Here is a 14,235-nt window from a genome sequence, read left to right on the forward strand (position 1 = left end):
TACGTTACAAATTATAGTATTAATATTGTTACATTTTTCAATTATTCTTTAAAAAAGAATTAAATTCATCATTGAGCTCAATTCAGTTATTCTTTAGTTCAGTTTAAGTTCTATGATAGCGTCATTGTTTCTGATGACTACACTTTATACTTTAGTTTCATGAGATTGTTTTTGTGTTCCTTGTATAAAAGTCATTGTTTTACATGTTGCCAATGTATTTTGATCCTAAGCTATTTCATTCTGAGTCATCGTATTTAACAATACAGCCAAAATGAAATGTTGCAACTAACTTTTTTTTTTTTTTTGGCCAAAAGTTTATTTCCCAAAGGGCTGTTATCTAACACGTCTCTACTGCCTGGAGTGTTTGTTAAAGGGCTAGTTCACCCAAAAATGAAACTTCTCTCATAAATGACTCAACCTCTTGCCGTCTATGGAGGGTCAGAGAGCTCTCAGATATCATCAAAAACATCTTCATTTGTGTTCTGAAGATTAAGGAAGGATTGACGAGAGGGTGAGTAATTTATGACAGAATTTGCATTTTCGGGTGAACTATCCCTTTAACGTTTCTGTGGTGATCCATCCTATAATAACCCAACATTTTCTTGAAGATCTCTAATCCACAAAACAGGAAGCTCTTCATTTACAGAAGCATTTATTCTGCATAATACAAATCAAAAAGCACGGTAAAATATTGTTTATTAAACCCCAACACACAAAAACACGACATTCACACCAAAACAGCATTATTTATCCCTTTCAACTCCACACATAAAGCTTTTATAGGCAAACAAAACAACAACAAAATAAAGATGAATTAAAATCAGCAGGCAGCCACTAAGAGTCCGGGAGGTTTTATCTGCTGGGTAACGTTACTGGACAGCGTTTCATATGAGCAGAGGTTATCATAAGTTTGTGATCACATGTGGATGGCTATTGCTCTTCCTAAAGAAGAAAAGCTCGGCTGTGGATTCTCTACTGTTGTGTGAGATGGAGCATTAATGATAAAAGTCAGAAATAACATCACTATAATACTGCTGAAGAAGGCAATGATGGACCTTCAGCACAAGAGTGTGGCGTGTGTGGTCCGATGCTGCAGTTTGGGTGAAGGTGGAGTTAAAACATGAGCAGGCAAAACAGGGATGGAAAGATGAAGACAGGTCATTGTCAGTGCTGCAGGTAAACAGATGAAGAAGAATCCATCAGATCTCCTGATATGATGATGTGGAGTTCGCTGGGTCATCTTCCTCCCTGAAATTAAACACACAAACAATATATAATAAAAAATACATTAAAAAGAAGCTGAATATATGAAGCAAATGTGTCACTGTAATATGAAGCTTAACCCTTGTGCGGTCTTCGGTCATTTCTGACCGGAATATTTTACGTTTTGAAATGTTAAAAATCACAGCTTCATCGGAATGATATGAAATGCGGTGACCTTCATGGCATTTGGGGTGTGAACACACAAAAAAATTGAGGGCATGATTCGAACAGTCTAAGTGGGCGTAAAAAAAATAGTAACACTCATGGTCTTCGGTCAAAAATGACCGTCCATAGGAAATGAATGGGAAATAGACAAAAATACAACAATTCAGAGAATATTTGTGTACACAATCTACAAATCGATCACAAAACTGAAAAAAAGTGCACAGCAGTGAAGGGATAACACTATAAAACATCAAGAGTGTGATATTGACACGTCCAATCACACACAGATGCACACACACACACACAAACACACACACACACACACATACTTACACATAGACACCTATGAACTACTGTGTCTGTAACACAGAGCAAAGTTTTGAGAATGTGAAATCCATTCAATAATTCAGTCATAATGCAGAGAAAATCTAACAGCAGTGAAGGTATGACACTCTAAATAATCACATACACACACACACGCGCGCGCACACACGCACACACCTATGACCTGCTGTCTGTAAAACAGCGATGAGAAGCAAGCGCTGCCTCTTGGGTTTGTCAGTGCACTTAGAAACTCAGACTTGGTCCTTTGCACCATTCTGAGGATTCTTATTTTTTATTTTTTTGCAGGAGCTCTGTGCCACTGAACAATATGTTCAGGTTTGATTGCAATCATAATGCAAAAACTTTAATGCAAATAATGCATGAAATCATTATTTATAACAGAAGAAATATAAAAAAATATACAAAAAGTACTCTTTAGAATGTATTAATATATATTCAAGTCCACTACTTAATATGAGTAAGCAATTATGTCTAAAAACAATAAGGGAATTCACAAGCCTCTCTATAGATTCCTATACTGGTAATAAGTGGTTGCACCATGCACTTACATGTTTTTCTTTCTTTGCTCTGACCAGGTGGCGCTAAAAAATCTTCAAAAAAAAATGTATTTGAAAGGCCTAGTCTCTGGTTTAATCTGAAATACAACATTAATTCGAAAATAATTTAGAAAAATTAGAAAAAAAAAATTATGTACTATTTTCTATGAGAAAAATTGTTCATAATTATTGCATAAATATGAATTAATACCTTAAAATTTTCTCAAAATACAAAAGAAAAAAGAAAAAATATTATTGAATAAAAATATATTCCACTGATTTTACTGGGGGGCAAAAAAGTTACATTTTAGGTGTCCGGTCACTTATGACCGTGAAGACCCTGAGTGTGACTCCCAAATGAGGGCCGCACAAAAAAGAACTGAAAGTGAATTTCAATGCGAATTCATTGTCGATCATTTTAGATATAAACTCAATTCAATACAATTCCTATGTAATGCCTAAAGCAAAACTTTTAATGTAAAATAAAACTGAAAAAAACTAGCCATTCTTTTTTTTTTTTTTTACCTAAAATCTAATAAAAGTTGAGTGAAATGGTAAGACACTATTAGTTATTAGTGTTATTAGTTATTTGTGTTGTAATATTTTGTGTTGCATAATCTTATAACAAAATAGATTTTTCTTTCTGCAATAAATGTGATTTTAATAAAACAGTTTTTTTTTTTTTTACAGTTGATTTCATGCACGATTTCAGTTCTTTTAATATATCATGCAGCTCATGCAAGTTTTGTATGTTCTGTTTTTGTATATATGGAATATTTGGATTATTTACTACTAAGCAAAGTACACTGCTTGGAAGACTTCCTGCCACAAGGCAATGCAACTGACTTGAACTTCCATTTACATTGAGATTAACAAAGTTCAAGAAACACTGAATCCAATTCTTTTAATATCTGTCATGACTCGTTATTAGTAGGTTAAAGGGACTGTCCACCCAAAATGAAAATTCTCTAATCACTCTGTATTCATCATCAAACCGAATAGTTTTAGTTCCCATTGACTTCCATCAAATTTTACTCATATAATGGAAGTGAAAGGGGACTGAAATTGTTTGTTACCAACATTCAACATATCTTCTTTTGTACTGAATAAAAGAAAGTCTGTCATACAGGTTTGGGGTAGACTATCCCTTAAGGGTCAATCATCTCCTCCAAACAGGAAAATGTTCACTGGGATTTCTGTGCAAACAAACACAACAGGCTCTGATCTAGCCATTTGACTTCTGGTAATTCCCCAAACAGGCCATTTAAATACAGGAAATTTGGTTAAATTGAAGCCAGCATGTTTGCCAGTCAATAAGTGCCCCCAAGTTGAAGTTTGGGAGCACTTATTGAGAACCTGGTAATGCATATGGAGAACACAACTGACGATCAGCACTGGCTATCGATCATTTCCATGACTCCGTCATAGCATTGATCTGATAAACATCACTTCTGTCTGAACAGTGCTTGTAAAGGACAATGGCATTGCTGTGTACGGGAAGCTGGGTTTAGCACATGTGTACTTGAGGGTTTGTTATTTCCTTTCCAGAGCTTTCTATCTCTTACACCCTCTGAGGGAACTTTCCATCAGTCGCTTTTAAATTTTATATTTTTACAAATCTGTTATCAAACAAATGAGAGAACATACTACAGGAAATTATTTCCAGGAATGGTTCACCCAATTATCAAATTTGTCACGTCATCATTTGACACTCTCATAACTAGGGATACACAATATTATCAGCCCAATATCGGAATCAGCCGATGATGCCTTTAACTGTAAATATCGGCATGGCCTGATGAGAAAAATTATGCCGATATGTATCGCCAATAAGAGGAATACATTAACTCACATGTGCTCAAGATGTGCTAGTGATTATATCAAGTCAGCATTGTGGCTCATATTGAAGCTAAGTTTTGCCTGAATGATAATTAGATTTACTGTTTTGGATCGCTGTATTTAAACTGATCATGCACATACAGAATGAGATGTTCTGTGTATGTTAGACTATATAAAAATAGCATGTGCAGTGACAGCCGCGCAGCCTCCCCTGGGTCCTAATGCCGATCCTGTAAAGAGCTTTAATCCAGTAGGGGGCGCTGTTGGCCTACTTCTAATAAAATGAAAGTAAATACACAAAAAATATTTAGGCTCTTTCTGATTAAATTAAGCAGTAATTTATCACATAAAATCAGGAGTATGTTCTGATTTAAATGTCAGAATCTTATAGCTTATAAAATCACAAACATGACACTTAAATTAAATAATGTTATATATACGGATTTAATCATCAATATGTAATATGTCCGAATTTTTAAACAAATTAGGAGCTCTAAAAGATTTTCAGGGTACAGACCATTTACAAATGTTAAATCTTAGAAGAAAATGTTATCAGTGCATCTTTCTGGATAAAAAGCACTGAACACTAGCTCAACTACCCAGAATGCCCAAGGAACATGTAGAAGAAATAAATGTTGGAATTAAACAATGGTTTGAAAATTCAAAAGCTATTTTTCAAATTAAAATATAGCACATATGGACTACTTGTATGCTTTCATTTTTGGAACTTGACTGGCTAACCAAAATGTATAGTCACATCAAAACATATTTTCTGTTCTTCTGTTCTGACAATATAGACATACAGACATGAAACAAGTGTGAAGATGGGTGAATATGAGAATTTTCATTTTTGCATTAAAGGGATAGTTCACCAAAAATGAAAATTACCCCATATTTTACTCCCTCTCAAGCCACAGGTGTACATGTATTTATAAACATTTCTATTTATAAACATTCTGGCTCTCCCAAGCTTTACAATCACAGTAAATGGGTGTTATTTTTCAACAGTCCAAAAGAAATCCAATAAAGCACATACATCCATAATAAAAAAAGTGCCTCACATGGCTCGGGGGGTGAATTAAGGCCTACTGAAATGAATCAATAGGTTTTTGTAAGAAGCATATCCATATTTAACATTTTTAAAATGGTAATCTCTAGTTTTCACTAACTGTAATACATGCATTCACATCAGAAAGCTGTTCCGGCAGATGATGTAGGACGTCAGCATAGCGTGAGAATATGCTAGCATCACAAGGAAAAAAAAAACCCACAAAAACATTTGTTCACAGGAGCAGAGAAAAACCTCTCCTCTTGGCTTAAGCCTTTATCGAAATCCTCTGACATTTTTCTTTACAAGTCCTCATTTTCTACTTATTCATGATCAGTGTTTTGTTTTGTTCTCTCCTTTGAGCTTCCTCGTTCATCACTTTTCAATGAAACTTACGCGCCAATGTCCTACGTCATCCACATTCTGCAAACCCACATATGACAGTCTGCGGAAGCTAGAGATTAAGGTTTATAAAATTATAAATATGGATATTTTTCTTGCAAAAACACATCAATTCTCTAGAGGAGGACTTTATTAACCCCCAGAGCCTTTTGAAGCAATTTGTATTATGGATGGATGCGGTTTATTGGACTTTCTTTGGACTACTGAAAAATAAAACCCATTTACTGCGATTATAAAGCTTGGAAAAGCTCCAGTTGGGTTTGTCTGAAATAAGTTCTATATACCTTGGATGCCTTAAGGGGTAAGTCAATTATTATTCGTTTTAGGGTGAACTATCCCTTTAAGTTTAACCCTTCCTTTTTCTTGAGCTTCACACATAAAACAGAGTTTAAGACTATAACAGGTTACAACCTGCAATTAACTGCCATCAGCAGAGATGTGTGCCAAAATGCAGCACTTTATGTGAATAAATGTCTGGGTTTTTAACACGGAGACAGAACTGACCTGACTGGTTAAGTATATGTTTGTCTGTGAATATGACAAACAACATTCAATGCCCCATAACTATGGAGGACAACAAGGCTTCTCTCCAAACTCTGCTGCCTCATCCAATAGATGTGCACATACACAAATCTGGGTGACTGATTCAGCTAAAAAATAAATAAAAAAAAAACCCTGCAGCATTTCAGATTGATGGAAAGACTTCTTCCCACAGCAAACCTCATCTCTGCTTCAGTGAGCTTTCTATCCAGACAGCATTTTCACAGATTTGCTGCTGAGTCTGACCAAAATGGTGTTCTGTATCATTTAAAAAAGGTGTGCTTCTTTTAAAAACACTTAAGATTTTAAATATTTAATTACATAATTAAAACAGACTATTTTACTTAATATTTGCTAGTTGCATTACATAGGATTATAAGAATACGACATCATTAGCTTTGCAACATGCTAACATCACACTACTAAAATCTTCTGAAGGGAAATTTCCATTAAATCACAAGGTACATTAGTGTTCAAATGTTGAAATGTCCAGTGTTCAGTGTCACATGATCTGATGACCTGACCTGAGATCACATGAGCTAATTTGATCCTCAAGAAACTTTTCCTTTTACTATGAATGTAAAAAAAAAAAAAAAAAAGTTTTGTTGCTTAATATTGTGCTGGCTGCAAAATTCAATGACGATGAAATGTCTTGAATGTCTTTACTGACACTTTTGTTCAACTGTATGAGTCCTTACACAATAAAAGTATTCATTTACGTATTTGAAAAAGTACCTTAGAGACCACAAAGTTTTAAATGACAGTTATTATAAGATGCAGGAGTTGTTTTTGTTTGTTTGTTTTTTAGTAGACAACAGTGATCTCAAAACCCCCGGCACAGTTACATTCAGTAGCCCTCCTTCTAACTGTTTGACACGAGGAACATGTCTCATGTGCTGTCTATTTGCAAAGACCAACAAGTAAAATAAAAAAGTAAATATTTTAATGGACATAATGGTATAAAGTGTGTTCATTTTCTGTTGGGATGCTGCCTTAGAAAGTAGACATTAAGGCAATTTTCTAGAGTTTGGGACAGAGTTTCTATTCATCGATATTAAAGAGGTCAGCAGGTTTCTGAAAACAAGAGAGAAGATCATGCAGGTCAAAAGTTCATTTACCTCCCACAGTCCTCTTTCAGTTTGCGGGCAGCTTGTTTGGACTGTTTGATCTGTAGGTCCAGCCGGTGTAAGTAGTCTTTAGCGGACAGCTCTTCTGCCTTCACGGGTCGGGCGATGGGCTCCGGGGCGGCTGGTTCTGGTGGGGGTGATGGAGCGTCCACGTCCTGACTCATGCACAGTGACTCCTGGGGCGTGCTCCCCTCGCTGTCAGGTGACTCCAGAGACAGTCCATTAAAGAGGGAGCGTTTTTCGGACTTAACAGGAATATTTAGAGTGTTTCGCAGGAATATGCAGTCATTGCTGAATAGTTTATTCACTCGTTTAATTTGCTCCATCTGTGCACATAAAGAAAAAAATAAGAACATATGAAAATATCAATGTATTTTATAAGACACACAAACCTATCTATCTAGTGTTTGCTTGATCTACATTAGCAGCATGGGTCTAATGTAAATAATCAAACTACATGAGCAAATATTTGTTTAGAAATCAAGAGCCAGGTTGTAATACGTGATTTCTTTAGATGACTCCAGACAATTCAGTTTACAAATCAGTTTGCAAGTCCATTTGATCTCCAAATCTTTCATTACACACAGTATGACTGGATGTTTTTTATTATGATCCATGAGTTTATCACAGTTATCTTTACACATCAGGTCTGCAGAGTCATATCATAAGCCCAACCTGGGCATTACAGGTGCATCGTAATAAGCTGGCTGCTGTCTTCTCTGTATTTTCACTCACAGCATTTGTTACGCATTATATGATGGTTTCATCATGCAGAACAAGCTTATGGTACTAAATACTTCTGTATGTACTCCAGATCCCCAGACATGCATGTGATCCCAACAAATAACACCTAGGCACACAGCTCACTTTGTTTAGATCACACAGCCCATATAAAGCGATTTGGAGTATAATAGGACAGAATCAACAGCTGCACTCCACACCTGACACCTTAAAATGCTGTAAACAGTGCACAGCCTATAACCTTGACCTATAATACTGTTGTTTACAACGTTTTGAAACTCAGCCTATGAAACAGCAAGGACCGACCATGCAGGTGCCCATGTCTAATGATGTTCAAAACAAGAGCCCACGCTTTACAATGCACATCAATGTTGCCTAACCAGTGACTTTACTAGGTTTGAAAGATGTCATGTAACGACATGAGCCCAAAAATAGCTGCAGGCGCTTTTAGTGTTCTAAAAATGTGGTCTTTACAGTTAAGACAGACAAGCAGCTCACTAGTTGAGACACAGTCCATGTCGCGCCTATGATGCTCAAAAGAGGACGCACAACAACAGTAAGCATGTAACGTTAACTTAAGGAAATTACTAGGCCTTGGTTTCTTGTATGTGTATGATTATGTTGATGTGTTGCACGTATTCTTACCGTAACACCATATTTGAGCGCTATACCCTGCAGTGTGTCCCCGTCCGTTACCCGGTGCTCAATGTATCTCTCTCCTAGCGGCGCAGTGACGCTCGCGGTGCTGCCGTACGAGCGCGTCTTTGTGCGGGCCAAACTCTGCGACAGTTCGCTGTCCGACTCCGAACCGGACCGGGATCTGGGGAACAACGGCTGTCCGTACCCGTACCGTCCACCTCCTCCTCCATCATCCCGCAGCGGAGGCAGCACCGGAGAAAACTCCGCCATCTTCAATCTTTTATTATTAAAGCTGCGATGACGCGCGCGCTATACCAGCACACTAATATTATTCACAGGATATAAATACGCATGTTTCCAGCGTCACACCCGAGCAGCGCATTGTCAGCAGCGACATTTAGAGGAAACGGGAAAGGTGAGTGATTTTTCCAGTCGCCATTGTCATTACCGTGTGCCTGGCGCGAGAGACTCGGTTCGCCCAGTGAAACCTGATCTACGCGGCGCGCGACCCCATCTAGCCGCAAGCTAAGCGCGCGTCGCGTCTCGCAAGGTTACCAGTGGAACGTGACGTCGCCAGGCAGTCGACCAATCAACGACGTTAGCCGAGCGTCGCTATCCCTGAAACGTAAATTCTCAAACGTGCAATAACAGCTCATGTATTTATTTCATTTTTTTTTTTTTTAAATAGTGTGCATTTGTTAGCATCTATTTAGAAAGCAAAAGGGATATATTTTATATTGATATTTTCACAGTAAAAATCACAAGCAAAATAGACCTGTCTGCTTCAAAACAAACAGGAGTACACTTTCACAGTATGTTTTTGTCAGTTTTCAAGCTGCTTCCATTAGAATGTTGTGAGTGATTTGCTTAGAATCGCTGTCGTTCTTTTGCGTAGACATTAGAAATGTAGCACTCTAATGTGACCAAACAAATGACAGGACACTCTGAAATGCTTTCAGATGTGATGAACTAAACAAGACTTGTGAAACATCTGTCTGCTTATGTAGCCTAACAAATCTTAAACATTGACAGTGAGGTCACAAAATATAATGCAGCAGCCACATTAAGAAATTAGTATCTACAGATTCCTTAACAATAATCTAAATTGCTAATGGATCATGGAGAAAAATGGGGGTGGAGGAATAACTCTGAGATGTTTCTTGATTTTTTTTTTTTTTTTAACCTCACAACCTGGTTTTTGACAGAAAGAGGAAGCAGGTGTCTAAAAGTTGCTGGTTTGTGGTTGCACTGGTTCAGTTGTAGGCAAGCAAACAGTCAGAAGGGAAAAGATTCGATGGACAGAGAGACCACTACATCGTTTCACTTTTAACAGTGCTCTCATTAATCTTTTCTGGTTTCCATCAGTTCTCTATTGTGCCTGCAAATTGTAACTCTGATGGTTGAAACTGCCCTGTTTTTAACCTAAGTTTGTGCATTAGTCACTTCTCACCATTGTGGCAATAGGCTTTATTCACTGTCCTGTTTTGTGCAATCTCTGGCATTCCAGCACAAGTACAATTAAAAGTGTTACAGCTTGTTCAAGTTTTATTTCCACTGTTTAACTGATGATGTTATTTACCCTTTTTCTGACATATCTACATTTAAGGTTCATTATAAGAAATAGCTATCACACTATAGATTTGTAGTCGGTAATACATGTAGCTCTGTAACTGTCAGAACATGCAGTGATGAATGGTTCAAGCAATAAAAATACTGTGATACTTATTCCTCAAGAATAACACAAAAAGTTTGGGCTGAGTAATTTTTCTTTTCTTCTTAATTCAGCAAGTGTATATTAGATTGATCAAAAATGATAATAAAGACTTACACTGTTAAAAGAGATTTCTGTTTCAATAAAATGTTTTTATTTAAAAATGTCTAATAATTCTGTTAAAAGAACAAATTATTTATGGTTTCCATTTAATATAAACAGTGCAACTATTTTCAACTTTGATAGTAATAAGAACTGTTTTTTGAGGACCAAATCATATGAGCATTTAGCCTAGACCTAAGCATTGCATGCCACGGTCTCATTTTTATACAGGGGTGAATTGCCCTAATGTGGGACACTTTTTCTATTTCATTATTTTTTTGACATATGCAATGTGTAGCTACAACATTAAATGCACACCCAGTACCGTTTAAAAACAACTCTCTTTTCAAAAGATAAAATGCAGATAACATATTTGTAAAAGAAATGACACAGAAGTGCACTTAGTGCAAGTCATTTGAGAAAATCTACAACTTCCTTATGTGGGACAGTTGTGTTCCTATTTTGGGTCACTGAATGTCTGTGATAAAACAAAAAGGCCAAATAAATCACCTTGATTTAGCCTATGTTGAATAATAAAATCTTTAAAAAAAAAAATTAGGCTAGATTAAACCTTGACTCAGAATTCATGAATGTGAAGTGAACTGCTGTTTCTAAAACATTTAAAACCATTTTGTCTAGTGTGTTCTATTTTACAAAATGAAAAACATACAATTACAACAGTTTTTTATTTTATTTTTTTGTCTAGACAGGTTGTAATATGTGATTTCTTTAGATGACTCCAGACAATTCACAATTTTAAGACAATTTTTGTTTTTAAATCAAGACACGCTTATTATCATCTATAACCCATCTGCAGTAAAAGCATTTTAATATTGCATATAGCAATACTGAAACCATGTAAATAACCATTTTTGTCCCACAAACCATGTCCCACCACACATTTTTGACTGTCTGAAGTGCATGCTGTCCCACTTTTCGAAACCATATTTCCTAAAGCGGGGACAGTATTTGAAGCTGTACATTTGAGAAGTAGTGTAATTTTGATCACATGACACCACAGCTTTGCCAGCCTATAGTTTCATTGGTTCATGTGTTCACTGGGGACATACAAACACTAGACCTTAGACGTCCCACATTAGGCATCGTCCCGCTTTAAGGCAACTTACCCCATGTAAAATTCAATATTTTCTATAACCTGACCAATGTCTATTAGAATGATTTCTGAAGGATCATGTAACATTGAATTCTTCGCTTTGGGCACAAGAGTTTTGTGCAGAAAAGGACCCTTGTCAAAATGCTGTTGTAAGCACTCTCTGTAATGGTATTGTGTGCTACAACATGTTTCACTGGTATATCTAAGCCTGTTAACTGGATGGGGACGTTCCATAGACCGTAAAAGAAATGGACACAGCGACCCCATTGGAACTCAATTGAGACAAGTGAAGCTCATTTTTATCGTTTTTTAGCACTTCCGTTTCTGATGCGCAGACTCAAACTAAGCTTGATGACGTCAGCAACCTGTCTGACAGATGTAAATCTTCTAGTGGCTGTGCGTGCAAACTGCCATCGCTAATCTTGCAGAGATGGAGAGCTTGAGCGGGGAGTTCTTTGTCGTGAGTGAGCAGGAGTAAGTATTCTGATTAATTATTTTGTATAGTATTTTAAAATGTAACGCCAGTACGCCATATTAAGTTAATTGCCTGAGATCTCCTGTCTGTACGGTAATGCGACAGAGAGACGAGTGGTTATGACGCAATCGTTAGCCTATTTTTACAAAAACTGTTTCTACGGGGCCATAATGTAACATAGAAGGTAATGGAGCCCTTTATACATTGTCGTGTATCTTTAGAAATAAATAATGGATAAACGGAGTCTTTAAACACCTCAGATGTAAAGTTATTCGCTGTCAAAGTGACGCCAAAATGAATGGGAGTCAATGGGAATGCTAACGCAAGTGAAGTTCTGCTACAAGATGGCGGCACACGGCTGACTTCAACTTCCGGTCGACTTCCTTACCGCCTGGGACGTTCACATGTTCATCTGTTCATCTGAGAGTAGTACCTGTCTGAAGAACTGCTCTGCCCCCTACAGGAACGCACAGGTTGGCCCACTTCATACAAGGAAATCATGCATGGAAAAGTGTTGAACAATGATGAGATAGATGCATTTATTGCTCTGATTTTTTTCATTTTGCCTTTGTATCTTTGTATATATTTTCTATATGACTTTATGGCGTTATAAAGCCTACTCTATGTCTATGTCAAACGAAGTTAGGAGCAGCAGGTGCTGTATGTTACCTAACAACCTCAGCAGACGAGAGACCTGCTGTTCTGCTTTACAGGCCCCCGGTAAAACTCATTACTACATGACTGAATTAATCAGCAACATGATTTGTTCATTTAGAGCCTCTTGAATAATGTTTTCACAATGTCATTAGTGTATACCACTTCATACAAACATGCACATTTGTCCTAACAGAATAGAGTTGAAGTGTGGAAGAGAGGAGGTCACAGGGTCATGCATATTTAAACAGAGAAACTGAAGTTTTTTTTTTTTAAATAAATAAACACAAAGTGGTTTTCTGCAAGCTACTAAAAAATGTCCAATACACAAATAATAAGTTACTGCATTGGTCTTTGGAAAAAAAAAGCTGCAATTTATTTGATGTTATTGTTATTTTCAAAGCTTATTAGCACTGTACTTTCATTATACACAGAATGTGTCTTTGTGTGAGAGACAGGTGATAAATACAAATGTCAAGGTTTGTGTGAACATAAGCAGTCGGCGTCGGAGGGGTCACTGTGGTCTGTTTTGGGTTCTGGATGTTCTTACGGCAGGTGTTCAAGGGCCCTGGAGGATTATTCATCCGTCCATTCTCATGTGTAGCTCACGCACATGCCACTTACACAAACACCCTTTCAATATTTATAGTTAATGAAGTGTAAAAAACATCATCTGTATGCTATAGCAAACAGAGGGGAAAGGAGTGTGCTGTGTATGCAGGGGTTCATATGGTCATCTCAAAATAGACAGATGTTGCCCATGGCCTTTTATCATTGGATGGTAGATAATAATAATAATTAAAAAAAAGAAATAAGGGATGTTTCATGTAATTTATGTCTACTTTCATCCTCCTCTCCTTTATTCCATTGATCATCTCTCCACTTTTGCTTGTGCCTCACGTCAGTTTTTATACATCATCATCTTCCACTTCAAACATCAAAGCTCCAGATCAAACATCGGAACATTTCAATTCCTTGTTAAAATCAAACAAAGAGTGATCAGGAGATCCTGTATTAATCAGTTCAATGTTTCAGTCATACTAAAACACATTATATAATAGTATCAGGTATAACTTAAAGTACCTCTTTAACACGATTAGACTAGATTTTAGTTTTGGCATTTGATGTGATTCATTGGAATAATGCAGTCCATTCACTAAGTATGCATTAACTGATGATTGATTGATGATAGTATGATTTATCGGGGAGCTGGTTTGGTTTGGTTCATAGCTCAGAAGTGATGGTGCTTTATATATAGCACTCTTGTACCTGTTACCCTATAATACTGTCAGGTTTACACTGACCTCTACTGGCCGCTGTCGTTACCGCATGTAGTTCGTCTTTCTGCGTGTAGATGGCGCACATCAACAGATAATGACCTTTTGTCACGCTTCAGAATGTTGGGTTTGACAGCTGCTTACGAACAGTAGCAGGCTACATAAAAACAAAACACATTGCAAGTTAGATATTTGTGTGGTTTTCATTTATCCTGAGTTCAGATGAAATTATAAAGAAATAATTCCTGCCTCTTCAA

The 14,235-nt window shown here is 36.9% G+C and overlaps 1 protein-coding gene across 1 annotated transcript; it reads right to left on the reverse strand.

Annotated features, from left to right (window-relative positions):
* Positions 1 to 635: 635 nt before the first annotated feature.
* LOC127977893 (lysM and putative peptidoglycan-binding domain-containing protein 2) lies at positions 636 to 9,240 on the reverse strand. The gene is made up of 3 exons (XM_052583104.1): positions 8,652 to 9,240; positions 7,257 to 7,591; positions 636 to 1,248 (listed from the first exon to the last, which is right to left on the reverse strand). Exons 1-3 carry the CDS (start codon positions 8,913 to 8,915, stop codon positions 1,200 to 1,202), a joined length of 648 nt encoding a protein of 215 aa, XP_052439064.1. The 5' UTR covers positions 8,916 to 9,240; the 3' UTR covers positions 636 to 1,199.
* Between the last annotated feature and the right edge of the window lie 4,995 nt (positions 9,241 to 14,235).

Source organism: Carassius gibelio, chromosome B18 (genome assembly GCF_023724105.1).
Source record: "Carassius gibelio isolate Cgi1373 ecotype wild population from Czech Republic chromosome B18, carGib1.2-hapl.c, whole genome shotgun sequence".
Classification (NCBI taxonomy): domain Eukaryota; kingdom Metazoa; phylum Chordata; class Actinopteri; order Cypriniformes; family Cyprinidae; genus Carassius; species Carassius gibelio.

Excerpts from the sequence above, each read along its gene's own strand:
- LOC127977893 (XM_052583104.1), bottom strand. The coding sequence starts at position 8,915 with ATGGCGGAGTTTTCTCCGGTGCTGCCTCCGCTGCGGGATGATGGAGGA. Across the intron at positions 7,592-8,651 it reads CGCTCAAATATGGTGTTACG|ATGGAGCAAATTAAACGAGT; the intron begins GTAAGAATACGT and ends TTATGTGCACAG. Across the intron at positions 1,249-7,256 it reads CTGAAAGAGGACTGTGGGAG|GGAGGAAGATGACCCAGCGA; the intron begins GTAAATGAACTT and ends GTTTAATTTCAG.